The 15,000-nt window shown below is 35.6% G+C and overlaps 2 protein-coding genes across 2 annotated transcripts in view; one reads left to right on the forward strand and one right to left on the reverse strand.

Moving 5' to 3' along the window:
• The window catches only part of LOC144438330 (alanine aminotransferase 2-like), a 16,389-nt gene extending 4,547 nt beyond the window's left edge, over positions 1-11,842 (forward strand). The window contains exons 3-13 of the mRNA XM_078127403.1: positions 1,233-1,341; positions 1,841-1,971; positions 2,336-2,449; positions 3,005-3,134; positions 3,494-3,573; positions 3,751-3,884; positions 4,859-4,967; positions 5,600-5,665; positions 6,332-6,487; positions 7,468-7,580; positions 8,561-11,842. Coding sequence (XP_077983529.1) covers positions 1,233-1,341; positions 1,841-1,971; positions 2,336-2,449; positions 3,005-3,134; positions 3,494-3,573; positions 3,751-3,884; positions 4,859-4,967; positions 5,600-5,665; positions 6,332-6,487; positions 7,468-7,580; positions 8,561-8,654 — 1,236 coding nt within the window. The 3' untranslated portion in view covers positions 8,655-11,842. The remainder of the gene's footprint in view (positions 1-1,232; positions 1,342-1,840; positions 1,972-2,335; positions 2,450-3,004; positions 3,135-3,493; positions 3,574-3,750; positions 3,885-4,858; positions 4,968-5,599; positions 5,666-6,331; positions 6,488-7,467; positions 7,581-8,560) is intronic.
• Positions 11,843-12,766: 924 nt separating this feature from the next.
• Positions 12,767-15,000, reverse strand: part of LOC144438216 (acyloxyacyl hydrolase-like) — a 12,469-nt gene continuing 10,235 nt past the window's right edge. The window contains exons 15-19 of the mRNA XM_078127257.1: positions 14,831-14,906; positions 14,359-14,574; positions 13,665-13,761; positions 13,149-13,225; positions 12,767-12,895 (exon numbers count right to left, since the gene is read on the reverse strand). Of these exons, the coding sequence (XP_077983383.1) occupies positions 12,767-12,895; positions 13,149-13,225; positions 13,665-13,761; positions 14,359-14,574; positions 14,831-14,906 (595 nt within the window). The remainder of the gene's footprint in view (positions 12,896-13,148; positions 13,226-13,664; positions 13,762-14,358; positions 14,575-14,830; positions 14,907-15,000) is intronic.

Below are 15,000 nucleotides of genomic sequence, written 5' to 3' on the forward strand. Positions count from 1 at the left end.
GATATCTATCTTCTATAAATTGTCTCAGACTCTCTGGTGTAATCGTAAACCATGTGGTTGCCTCCATGCAGTAACCTAGAGTCAAGTAGTGAAAGGGGTTTTGATTACTGTCTCCCCACAGAGATTGTCATCAAAATCCCACATGACTTGACTCAAGACTAGAAATGAAAATACTGCAGATATATTTTATCTAGTCTGGATGTCAACTTGGTATCAAATCATCTCTAGACGTAAAGAGAGATCTTAAGATTTGATGAAGGTTAGCACTACATGTTGTACATGTATGTGTAGACTAGACTAGGTTTTGTCATGCTGTATGATGCCAACATCATTTGTATTTTATTTTGAGATTTGTCATCTGTATCAATGTTGTCACATTTAGAAATACAATACTATAATGACTTGAGGTTTAATCATCTATTGTAAACCGTGTTCAAATGTAAAGCTATGATAATTTAAATTATATGTAAACTTTAATCAAGTACATGTACTTAGATGTATTTTATTTTGAAAATTAATGGTATCTGATATATTCATATCATGAATTAGCTGTCGTATGGTTTTAAGAAGTACGTCATTTAAAAAAATACCTGAAATCCAAACTGTACTACTACTTGTACTGTTACTAATTTGACAATTTGTCTTGGAATATGTGCACTAAGTATGACATAAACTACATGGCATTTGATGTCATATCATACTGTACTAATGTGTAGAATAAGAAATCATTGGTTAAGACTACTAGCTTGGTACTTATGTTAATTATATTTTCTACATTCTATTTCTATATATGCTCTGGTTTGTCATGGAAAGATATAGTCTGGATGCCTACGTGGTTTAGTTAGTAGAGGTGTAAATGTAACAATACCTGTATAGGAACTAGACTAAAGATATGAAGTGTCTCAAAGTGGATGTATTCTAGGTTACCGCAGGCTATGTACATACAGACAGGCCAGATTGCCTATCAGACATTATATTTACATTTCTCCATGGCTGCAACAGTCCAATCCAGGTGTTGTAATTCTCATTGTATTAATGTTGATAAGAGATCTGTGATGTGTGTTATGCAATCAACAACTCAATAATGACAACATGTCATATTGGCTGAACTGATAGAAAACTTTGCTCATTAAATTGTAATGTTTACCATATGTGTAACTAATGGTAGGATGAAAATGATAATGTCACAGGTCACTAGAGTGTGAAACTATGTATGCTTTTGAATCCCTTAGGTCATTGCTCTTGCCACTTACCCAGAACTACTGAATAGTGATCAGTTTCCAGAAGATGCTAAAGAAAGGGCAAGGAGAGTGTTATCTGGATGTAAAAATGGCAGTGTAGGTAAGTACTGCATATACTATACTTGTATACCATGTTTTACAAGTACAAGTTCGTGATACATGATATAGTGCCCTCTAGTGATACATCATCCATTTTCAATATATTGTGCCTAGAAGTTATACACCTTTCTGATGTATAGCACACCACCTTCTTGTTATGCATCTTTCCAATGTATAGCACCCTCTAGTTATGCATCTTTCCAATGTATAGCACCCTCTAGTTATGCACCTTTCCAATGTATAGCACCCTGTAGTTATGCATTTTTCCAATGTATAGCTCCCCTGTAGTTGTACACCTTCCAACATACAGTACTTTCTGTTTATACACCTTTCCAGGATATAGCACCTTCTAGTTATGCATCTTTCCATTACATAGCCTCCTTGTAGCTGTACTAATATACTTAAATCACTTCCAAATTTTGCCATAAAAGGGTGACAGCAAGTTTAGGTACCCGTGATGATGTCCTTACTAATGAATGATGTTATTTTACCACTCACAGGTTCATACAGTGAAAGTGTTGGCATTGAACCCATTCGTAAAGACATTGCAGCCTACATAGAGAGACGAGATGGTCACCCCAGTGATCCAAATCAAATAGTTATGTGTGCTGGTGCTAGTGAAGGCATTAGGGTAAGCTGAGAAATGTATCAACCCTTGCTTTGAATCTTGGTATCACAATGATTCCTTATTCCCATATCGTCAAAGATAAAACCATGCCACTGTGTGATAATGATATGATATACATACTTTTGGTGATGTCTGACAAAATTGATGTAACAAAAATGAATTTGAAGTAAAAATTCAACTTTATTCTCTATGTCTTCAAATTTCATGTGTTATCCACTTTTGTATGTAACTTAGGCTACATTTATCCTTCTATGTGTGACATCATCTTGGTTTAGACAAAGTTTTAAATTTACATAATGAGTGATATTTTAATGATGAAATGATTGTCATCTCTCTGTTACTAACATTGCATATTATTTTCTTTTAGTCCTTGTTGAAATGTGTAGTATCCGGGGAAGGCAAGACAAGATCTGGTGTCATGATTCCTATCCCTCAGTATCCATTATATTCGGCTTCATTGGCAGAATTTGATGCTGTGCAGGTGAGAAATTATTCCTGAATATCCACAATCTGAGTGAATTCTTCAGAGGTTCTCTATCAGAAAGTTGTTTAGATGTCTTCTTTATTAAGAGAATACAGTATCATGTGTTGAATCCTTTGAGATTCTGTGACTGAGTGCAGTCCTCAGAGGTCCTCGATCTGAGTGTAATCCTCAGAGTTTGTCTACCTGGGTGGTTGAGAGAGTTCCTGTATCTGAGTGCCGTTCCCTGTATATTTATGCAATCATAGGAGTTCCTCTATCTGTGTGGAATACCCAGAGCTCATTTATCAGAGTGCAGTCCTCAGAGTTTGTCTACCTGGGTGTTCCAGAGGGTTCCTGTATCTAAAGTTCGCCCTATCTTTATGCAATCACAGGAGTTCCTCTATCTGTGTGGAATGCACAGCGCTCATCTATTAAAGTACATTCACTGGAAGTCCTTTACCATTATGCAGTCCTCCGAGGCCCTCTATGACAGTTCAGTCCTCAAAGTACCTCTATCTTAATGCAGTGTTAATGTTAAGCACTGATAATTTTTACTTTGTTACATCTTCACAGATTGGATACTACTTAGATGAGGCTGCAGGATGGAGTATGAAAGTACCAGAATTAGAAAGATCAATTAATGAAGCCAGGAAACATTGTAATCCAGTAGCAATTGTCATCATCAACCCGGGAAATCCAACTGGTATGTACTCGTTTAAATTGCATACTCCAGTAAAGTTAACTTCAGCAACTTCATACATGATATGAATAATAATAATTTGAATAATGTAAGGTATTAGGGAGAGAGTTTGTAATGTGTGATTACAGTTTGTCACCACTACATGATGCAAAAAACATGTAAATTAATATATGAATGGTAATGTCACAACAGAATGGGAAAAAAGGAATTAGTAAAAAATGTGTATTTGACCATAGAGGGCATAACAATGAATTTATTTAGAATACAGTTATCAATCCTAACCTACTAGAAACTTGGAAACAAGTTATTAATTAGATTCATTTTTTGCCACTCATACCAAAAAATTGTCTTTCTTTTTGCAGGTCAAGTCTTAGACCTGGAAAATATCAAAGATATTATCAGGTTTGCTCAAAGAGAGAACTTATTTATTGTTGCTGATGAGGTAAGTAAAGTTACTTTAGTTTATAGCAATAGTGTGTCTGTGTCTGTGTCTGTGTCTGTGTCTGTGTCATCGACACTAATACTACTTAATTTTGTGTTTTTGTTTTCCAGTAAATAAGTGAAATTTTCAAGGTTTACAGTATTGTTTTCACTTATTTATTCATTAATTTCTTTGTAGGTTTACCAAGAGAATATATATGCTAAAGGTGCTAAGTTTCATTCATTCAAGAAAGTGTTGAGAGATATGGGACCAGAATACCAAACAATGGAATTGGCATCATTTTACTCTACATCCAAGGGATTCATGGGAGAGTAAGTTGTTTCCACTAAACTAGTCACCCAGCATAAACAAAGACAGTCGTGAACTTTGCAGATTTCAATGTTTTTTGATTATTTTGAACTATTTGAACTATGAATGGACTGCTAACGTTATGCATACATAATCCACATATGGTGCCAACTCTTCAGACACTACAATCATCTGTGAAATGTTTCATGAAACCCAATTATAAATTAGTGACATGGTGACTGTACTTTCTCTCTTTTGCAACACTCTCATCCATTGGAATAGGCCTTTCCAAAATTTGCCATGGTGGTGCTCTACTTCCTGTCTGTGTGTACCTTGAGGGTATACATGGATACATGGTATAGGTTACTTGGTTAATCATAGAGCACTGCTGCTTTCCTTGATGTCTGAACAATATGAAAAAACATCATGATTTAAACTTCTACAAAATACCAAGGCACAAAGCTCTTAAGAAAAGGTACTCTGAGGTGATGATACCCCCAATTTGAGTGAGGGCGCTGTAGTCCCAATTTCCTGTTTGCAGTCTGAAATGCCCTATTGCAGCAGAAACCTACAGCTATCGTCCGAAAGAATTGTGACAGTTACATTTGATGTCTAGTACTAGTAGCACAGCACTTCTAAAGATTTTTCTGGAAGTAGCTCTGTATAGCTTGTTTTCATTGATTGATTATTTGCTTCATTGATTTTAATATGTACCTGTAATGTGTACTTACGCATTTGCAGACATTGTCATTAAAGTATTTTGGTACTTTAACCATGTCTTAGTCTATAAAGGCTAAGAAATTTCATAGCACTAAATTTGTGTTTGGCAACTAAACTGATTAAAATAATGATTGTAACTATTGGAGTTGTCAGCATTCCTAGATCCTTCTGGGTTTCACAATAACTACTTCATCTTCAGAAGATGCAAAGAATGTTCAGTGCCATGTACATACAAAAGCTCTACATTCAATGATTCTTGTTTGTATTACCTTGGCAGATGTGGTCTGCGTGGTGGTTACATGGAGGCTATTAATATTGATCCTGAGGTTTTTGCCATGTTGAAGAAACTGGTATCTGCAAAGCTTTGCCCTACAACATTAGGACAGGTTAGTGATCATACAAACACTCTAATGTTGGGTAGAAAGGTGAATTCACTGAGTAAACATAGTATGATAGTTCATGTAAACATCCTTTGACTTTGGAACATTTTCTTGGCTTCAATAGTTGAGGCTCCTACCTTGGCATCTTTCAAGCAGAAGTTGTTCTCCTTCGCATTCATGTGATACTGGGGTGGGTATGGGGAAATAGGTTGAATTTGGGTCCATACTTCAAGTAGGCTTTAGGAATACTTGAAAGTTTTGCCTTTTGGGGCATATCTATAATAAACCCTCTGGACTGGCATTAGTGCTATTATATCAGTGAAGCCACAGGGGTTAGATTGACCAACTTTTTGTTTTATAAATCTGTCAGACAACTGTTTTCACTCCTTAAATTTAATACTAAACTGAGCTGGTATTCAACAGAAACCCAATTTCTTTGAAAAACTAGCTGGATTAAAACAATTTGACAAATGTATTATGGTATTATTTTGTTTTGCAAAATATTCATATCATTCCTGTCTCAAAATAATTGTTTAATATTCAAATATTCATTGAAAAATTAGACTTTTTAATAAACTAGTCGTAGGAGAAATGTGTTCAGCAGTGAAAGTTTGGTTCTATATTTATGTTTTTTTCAGATTGCTATGGAGTGTACAGTGAATCCACCCAGAGAGGGTGAACCATCCTATGAAACTTTTGCAAAGGTAAGTACTGATTGATATTACCAAGAAAAGGTTATTGTAGAATTCCACTAAAAGCACTCATGGAAAAGTAACCCTCTGGCTTACAAGAATTCCAATAACAGATCCACTTATTATCACAAAACGTAGTCACTGGTTTTCAGTCATTTCATCAAAATAAATTCACTGCTTTGGTGTTCTATCATGTTCACCTTTTTAACTTCCAGGAAATAGATTTGAAATAAGTTCTTGTATTGGTTTTCATAGCCATGGTGTGTTGTACAACATTGTCTCTAAATTTCAATTATCAGTAATTTGAAATCTTTTTTGAATGATAGCTTCAACTTTCTTGCCATAGTCACATTTGAATACCCCCCCCCCCCCCCCCATTAGTTAAATAGTAATTACAAAAGTCTGCGTAAATAAATATTATCTGGTTGATATTTTTGTTGTGGTACAAATCACTCATGTCTAAGTATGGCTGAATAAATGAAAAACTGCTCACCGTTGTTCATTTGTCAACCAAAAAGTTCCTAAGTAAAAAACACATTGTGTACAGCACAACATCCACACCAGCCAGCCAGCCAGCCAGCCAGCTAGCAAGCCAATGGATCATTCATAATATGACCAGAAACAATCCAAGATTCACAGGAGTATTGTAACATATTCATTGGTGTTCTTTTTTCTCAGGAAAAGGCAATTGTATTAGATGCTCTACATGAGAAAGCTAAACTGGTTGCTGAAACCTTTGATGCTGTAGATGGGGTCTCCTGTAATGAAGTCATGGGTGCTATGTACTCCTTCCCTAGGGTTCACTTACCTAAAAAAGCCATTGAAAAAGCCAAGGTGAGTTATAAGTTTACTTTGATATTCCTTCTGCTTAATTATATTACATTGCCATAAACTGCAAATATACAGCTGTTAGTAATGCTTTTGTATTTGTAGTTGTAGTTGTGTGAACAGGTGAACGTCCAACTCGGCCCATCGCCAACTCGGCCCACTCTCTACCAACTTGGCCCACCAACTTGGCCCACCCTCTGCCAACTCAGCCAACACTCTGCCAACTCGGCCCACACTCTGCCTCTATGATGACATATTAACGTACGACACAGTGGGCTGAGTTGGTACGACACTGAATGGGCCGAGTTGGCAATCACCTGGGCCGAGTTGGCAATCACCTGGGCCGAGTTGGTAATCATCTGGGCCAAGTTGGTAATGGGCCGAGTTGGCAATGGGTTGAGTTGGACCTACCCTGTGTGAACATAGTTAAAATAATGATGAGTATGTGATGATACATTCAAATTCTTATATTATTCCTGACTCAGAGTCATAATAAGAACACTGTGTGCTTACCAAAAAGATGTTTCTACACAATGTTGACATCCAGTGTAACAGTGCACAATGAAACTTAATTATTACAATGTATATCACATGCTTTCTCAGGACCAAAATCTACAAATGAAATTTGAAATGATGCAACTAGAGTTAATAGTTACTAGCTAAGCAGATGTCAAATATTGATAAAAACTGGTGTAGATTTTCTTATATTGTTTAATTGCTAAGTATGAGGAAATTAAGTCTTAAAGATTGGAAAATTGTTTTCTGATAAAGTGTTAATGGTCATGTGTTCACAATACTATCAATTTCTTGATTTTAGATTTACATAACTTTTTCCAAAACTAGGGAATTTAGTTTATAAAAGGAGTCTTTTTAATTGTCTGGTAGTTTATTTTACAAATGTGTTAAAGTAAAATTAACTGAAGTATGTATTGTCTTTGTATATATTACATCTTACGGTTTTAATTTATTAATTTATTACATTCTAGGAAGTTGGAATGGCACCAGATGCATATTACTGTCTACGTTTTCTAGAAGAAAAGGGTGTATGTGTTGTTGCTGGCAGTGGATTTTGTCAGGTTGAAGGAACGTACCATTTCAGGTAGGAGGGATTGTGGGTACCTTCAATGGAGGAGCACCTTTTAACAAATTGTTTATCTTAAGAATGGCTGGTTTTTAAACCAGGATTGTGCCTCAGTCAACCTAGCTGACTAAGGGTAGGGACCAAGTAGGATAGAGGGTGCAATGTAAATACTTTAATCCTATGCGCTTATGGAGGCTGCAATGGATTGTATGCTCACCAGGGAGTTGGGGAAGTATAAAGGGCCACTGTACCAGTATAGATCAGTGCCATGTGGTAATAATTATAAAGTGCTTTAAGCACAGCATGAGAAAGTGTTATTAAAAAAACTAATATTATTATCATTATCGGCTTATTAAAATTATGGCTTTCTATGGTAGAAAATGTGTAGTTTTATTTTAAAGAAATAGCTTAAATCCACATTTCTAATATGTTCCGAAAAGCTAATGTACCACCATGTTAATGTGCAAATTAACTTAAAGTGACCTGCTTAAAAAGTACATTATGAGTTCCTTTAAAACAATTTGTAGCCATCATTCAACTATATAGTATGAGTTAAGATGTAAAATATCACCTTTGCATTATGTGAAGGAACATTCTATTCAACTGCAGTGTGATCATTCGGTCCCATGATTTTGAAATGTAATGTTGTATGCAAATGAGCAGTTTAACATGCAGAGTTATTTTTAGGACATTGAACTGACGAAGTACAGTGAACATGTAATTGACAATGGTAGTATTATGACAAAAGACAAAACCCCATGGCACCTGAGTGCAAGTGTTGCATACTCTGACTGTTTGCACAAATTATTACAGTGTTCTGTGCTTTCAGACACAAGTGCAAATAAACAAAAACAAAAATGTACCTGTAATGACATTTATGTGTTATGGGGTGCTGTTAGTATTTTATACATTCGTCCAAAACAGCAAAATAGACAACACTCAAAGGACGTAGCTTTTGACAGAACCGTTCTCACAATTTATGTTTTGCTTCATTTCAGAATGACAATTTTACCATCTGTTGAGAAGATTAAAGATGTGATGCAAAGATTCCGAGAGTTTCACAGTAAATTCATGGAAGAATTCAAAGACTAGACAAGAAAAAATTTAAATACAAGAAGTTTTAAAAACTTCACAGTAACTGCTGTCGGACAAAAAAATAGCTCAGTTTGTTGGATCATGAGGGTTTTGTTTTGTTTTTCTTTCTTTGTCATGAAGACATTACATAAAACTAACATTCAGTGTCTGTTATGTTGCCAGTAAGTTTATTTATGTTGGTTTTTCTCTGTTTTGCAAAATTTGATTTTATTTAAACGGCAGATTTATGAATGGTATACAATATGGCTGCTTATGAGCTTGTATACTATAAAAACTGCTTACATAATTTTGATTTTGATGGCAGATTCACCAATATTACTAAATATGGTTATTTGTAGCTAGTGAACTATAAAAACCGCTTGCATAATTTGAATGGCAGAGTCACACATGGTATGAAATATGGCTGATTGTAGCTAGTGAACTATAAAACTGCTTGCATAATTTTGATTTTAATGGCAGTTTCATGAACTGTATGAAATATGGCTGCTTGTAGTTTATGTACTATAAAACTGCTGTACTCGATGTTGATATTGCAAAGAACATATTAACAAAGTACTTTTCTGTAATAAATAATACTTACATGATATGGCAATAAGTGTACTGCATTTATCTGCACATGGAATATACTTACTGTGTGTTTCTTAATAAACATGTTAGGAACGTCTGTTTACATATGATTTGACAAGTTAACAACAATTTTATTAGTGCTGTGCAGTGCTGTGCATGAGTTTACTTATATTTTCAGAATCATTAAAACTAACCAACATGAATTTTCCTTTGTTCCACATTTATGATCTAATTCAGAAAAATATATCATAGAAGATGTCCTGTCAGCTATTACTCAATTCATTTATAATATATGCTTGTTTCTTGCTCATTTCCTTCATAGGCAGTTGAAGTTCTTACAAAATGTGTCTTTTAAGAGAAATGAAATGCATTAGTTTATGAAATTTATAAGATTGCCTTCTAAGTCTCAAAGCAACTAGATAATATGAATGTACAGTATGTATTCATGGAAGCAGGAGTGAAAGCAGTTGATGTAATCAATGTTTTGCCACATAGAAGTCAATAGTGAAGGCTGATACATCATAAATTTGTACATCTGCTAGTCTGTCTTACTTTTCAATAAAGTATATCTGAAATAACAGTTGTTTTGAAGCAGTTATGTGCTTTAGAATGGCATTATTTTTTACAATCATTTTTTCCTTGAGTATCTTGATTTGTATGTAATTCAAATTTTTTAACACATTCTGAGTTTGGTGTAGTCTGAGTAGCTGAGTTTGATGGGCAACCAAATGTAGTACAATTATTGAATCTTGTGGACTAAGCATATTGAATACTTAATCTATTTTGTGTTCCAAGGGTTTAATTTTCACTGTAAACACATATGGCTTTTCAAAGCTGCACCAGCTGCAAGTGGAACCTTTTTTTAAAACTGTTCGTTAGATGTCACGACTAAATCATAGTTTTGTACTCCCTGAACAGCTTTGAATCAGCTGTGGGTAAACATGTTTACACAGCAGTACACATACAACAGAAATCATAAACCCTGAAACAAAACGTCAACAAAAATCTCATTAACAAAGCTACATTCTAACGGCGAGCTAGACAAAAATCTTACAACAGCGTTTTGTCAATTGTCTGGCGTGACAAACATCTTTACCGATATTGTTACACTTTCTTTGCTTGAGCTACCATTATCTTAGGAGATCAACGCCAAATTCATATGTCCCTGCCTGGTAAACCTAAGGTCTGGCGTGTTCTTTGATATTTTTGAGACAGTCAATTGACTAAAATGTATCAATTGTAGTTCAGTTCTTGTTGTGCCAGATGATAACATGTGGAAATATTAATTAGAATTTTATAGAGCCAGACGAGAACATTTACAACATCAAAGAGATATTTTGTGTGGCCAGACAAAAACTGTGGCAATGTTAGTGAGATTTTTGTTGAACCAGGCGACATTTTGTTTCAGGGTTTGTGATTTCCGTTGTAGTATGGTACAATAGATCCAATCAAATTGATTTTTGAGTCTGCACCCAAAATCAGCACTCCCAATGCATCATGATTTCATTTTATTGGTACTCTACTACTCTATAGATAATATAGACCCCTAATTGACATGCACAATATCTGATTATTGGTATTTTAACAATTGTCAGTGAATATATTGTTGGTTTTCTGATCCCAGTTACAGCTAGTGCAGTTTTAACACGGATTTACAGCAGTGCAAATCAACAAGCACAGAATCTAAGCTAATTTGTGTTTGTTTGTTTGTTTGTGTGTGATAATGTGAGTATGCCCTCTAGTGACATACATAGAGAGGTAGAAGAACAACTATTCTTTCACATAGACTTTATTGTAACTAGTGGAAAACAGAAGATATCAAGATATAGTAATAGATATAGAATATACTACAGTATTCATTTGGTCTCTATATGCTGTACAGGAGAATTATTTTGTGGAGTCATAATGGTGGAAAAGTTAGAGTGGCCGCTGGCTTAGAATCTACAAATTGTAAGTTTGAGTCTCATTGCATCAATTTGTTTCTGAATGGTTAAACTCCATGGACAAGTTTTGAACCCAGAATGTGCCTCAGTCAACCCAACTCTATAACTGTAATTGAGACCTTGTAGGATAGAGGTTGCAATGTGAATGCATTAATCCAAGGCACTCACCAAGGCCGAAATGAATTGACTTGTATACTCCCCAGGGAGTTGAGGAAGTGTAAGGGGCCGTTATGCTGCTGTAGATCCCTGCCAAGGGTAATATTGGTAAAGCACTTTCAGCAGAGTGTGGCAAAGTGCTATATAAAAATAGCATTATTGTTGGTTGCAAGTGTACTGCACAAAAGAGGTTTAATACAGTGGCTGTCTTGTGTTTGGTAAATTACAATCAACAACATACAGTGTCAAACAGAAGATCTCACTGTTTTGTTTATTTACATCATATAGTCATGTAGCCTGTTAGTGATTAGCCTGGAATCCATGCAAATTGGGATTTCAAATTTTAGTTTCCCTCACCCCCACCACTACCACAGGTGTGAGGGGGAAACTAAAAAATTTGAAATCCCCATCAGCATGGATCCCAGGATAGTTAGTGATTTCTAAGGACTAGTCTCTGGTATACCTTGCCATTCATGTACAAATTATATGGAATGTTTATTGACAGTAAAAGTAAAAGATCACCTTTCAAAATGACTGTACATGTTACTTATTTAAGCATCACTTACAAAGTTACACGGGAAGATGTCATTGTTGTTGATATGTACCATTAACATGTGAGAACAGGAATGTACACAGTGGTGAATATTTCAGTCAGTTACAAAGTACAACTGCCAACATCAGCCAAACGGAAACTGTTACAAACAGGGAAAGTGAACTACTGAATTAGATTAATAACACTTGGAACTGCATGATGAACAAGCCTCTGTACTTATATTACATTCCATCTTTGAAAGAATAAGTTGAAGAGTTTCCTGCTGAGAAATGAGATGCGCTCCTTGCAATTCATTTGACAGCTCCTTTTACATTAGCAGATATGAAAAGTAAAGGTACGTATTTCGGTAGGTATGGAAAGGTACGTATATCTATACGCAATACATAACTAAAGAAAGGGTACACACACCCACACTGACAAACAAAGCATTTGTTTTCTGTTTTAAGTCAGGGATTTATTGACAATCTGTTACAGAATATAAACCATTCAGTACATGCGTTATTATTTCATCATACAAAAGAAAAATATTCTTCAATAAAAAAATACCTGGAAAGGGCATTCTCGCAAACCAGAGCTGTTATTTCTTTCGCGACACTGCGAAATAACCCCAACCCCTTGGAGGTTCGTCTTGGACAGTTCCGTAAAAGAGGCTGTGGTTTACGACGATGGGAAAGGGGAACATCTTAAAATAAAGTAATTAAATACTTCCTGATTAGACTTGATGAAATTTTGTGCAAAATCCATTCTCACAGGAGAATCGTATTCAGTTCATATACAAAAGTGTCGGACGTTATCGATACAGGTTGCCTAGCAACAGTACAATTTGAGTTTCTTTAAAAAGCGCAAAATCAAAATATGATACGTAAATAGAATCGAATTAGTCACTAATACTAGTAGCCGCCTTGGTCGCCGAATAACTTTCGAATTTTTGCGTTGTTTGGATTTTCTTTGCCGAGAACTTCAGGGTACTGCTCCATCATTTTGGACCATGCGTATTGAGTAGATAACGCCTGTGATAGCTGAGAAGAAGAAAATAATAATAATGGAAAGATATGCATTGATTTACCTGTGATCTTCATTGCAATTAAATTCTACTTTTATTGTCACGTGTATCCTGACTTTCTCGAATGAAGGATGTGACAGTTTGCTAGTCAAAGACCGCATCTTAGTAAGTCATGATCAGTTACAATTGATGGCTAAGATTGCAACCTGGTCTTTAACAGACCATTCAGTTAACAACCCGTCCGAGTAAGCAATAGTGTAGATATTTACCTGATTAGGATGGAATCCATCTACAGGTTCAATTAGATCCCATGGATGACCGCCCTCAGCGACCCATTTGTCAATCACTGTTGGGTTGAAAGAAAAAAACAACTTGTGATATGAAAGCATAAAATATCAATATATCTCTTATAAACATCATAAAAATTAAATTTATTCATTTATTTATTTAGATAGATAGACAGACAGACAGACACAGACAGACAGACAGACAGACAGACAGACAGACTTAGAGTTAAAGAGAGATAGAGAGACAGAGAGGGAGAGCCAGAAAAAGATGCATAGAGATAGGCAGAGAGTGAGAGAGAGAGAGAGAGAGACAAAGAGAGCGACAGAGAGAGAGCAACATAGAGAGAGAGAGAGAGAGAGAGAGAGAGAGAGGGGGAGGGACAGAGAGCGACAGAGACGTGACAGACTTAGAGCCACCCAAATTCAGAGGCAGAGACAGTACAGAGAGTCGAAGAAGAAGAACATAATAGCACAAATCTAGAGAATGTTTGAACCTACCATCTTGCAGATTGTAGTCCAAGAAATAAACATTGTAATTTTTGTAGGAAGAGGTTTTGGCCACATCTTGTAAGACTTTGGTAAGATTCATGGCTCTCTATGAAAAAAGAATAGTACAAGAAATTTAACATTATGTCAAACTTTATCAAGTATTTAAATGTGTGTTATTTCATACCTGCTATTTTCACTTTTTGGTTTACTGATTTTTGAGAACTATAAATGCATTTTCGCAAAATCACAGAGCTTTCTTGCTGTATCGGTTAAACACACACACACAACCAGTCCCAGAGGAAAGATAATGTTCTGGCTTTCGAGAATGTACACAGTCATGTAAAATATGTGTAGTTGAAACTGTTTTAATGATCTTGGAGGAGAACAGAGATAGGTAGTATGTATTAAGTGTAATGTAGTTCATAATATAAATGTCACACGAACGTATGAAAGTTTCTCAGTGAAATTATTTCAAACATTTCCATATGCATGATGTTGATCGACCCTACCAATAATAATTACAGTAATTTAGTCTTGGTGTTGCCATTCGAGACTTTTTCATATAAATTATGTACTACCATATTAAAAACAATCACGCCACAAATGCCACAAATTCCTCGTGAAAAGGAAAGCTCCGTGGTAACGACTCGTTTGACAAGAGAATGTCACAGTTAATACTTCGATAACCTCATTGACCCCTCACCTCTGACGTCAGGTTTCTGAGCGTTTCATTGGACGACATCCAGCCAGTACATGGTGAGATTTGTAAACACTCCAGATATTGGTACAGGTCGGCATAAGTGACGTCACCACGTAGTTCGCCTACTGGGTGATATCTGTTATGTAGGTATTTCCACAGAACTCGTCCATCAGCCAAACCTGTCATGATGAGGTTGCTTCCTTTAGGTAAAACCGTATCCTAGCAACATGATGTGGATTCATAATTAGTGCATAATACTTTAATTTTTAGATTCCACATCTGCAAAAGCGTACAGGTTGAAAGTTGCCACAGAGGACTAAGTCATACTTCGCTAAAAAACTGAAATCTTTCATTTCGAATAATTTTACAACCATTTTGACAAAAAAAAAATAAAGGTTGCCACAAAACTCGGATAAGGTTCATTCGCGAATTCGATAAAATAAAGTATAATTAATTCCATATCAGATTCACTAACCAAATATTTCAATGTATCGAGAACATTAGCTCGCATCTCTTCTGGTGTCGTCATATGAGCTATTGTGTCTGGGTGTCTGAAAAGAGAGAAGACGAAGATGACAAATTAACCGACGAGGGCGTCCTTGCATAAAGCAATTGGATAAGATTGTGTATTGATCAGTATCTACA

This window comes from Glandiceps talaboti, chromosome 7, assembly GCF_964340395.1.
Source record: "Glandiceps talaboti chromosome 7, keGlaTala1.1, whole genome shotgun sequence".
Lineage (NCBI taxonomy): Eukaryota > Metazoa > Hemichordata > Enteropneusta > Spengelidae > Glandiceps > Glandiceps talaboti.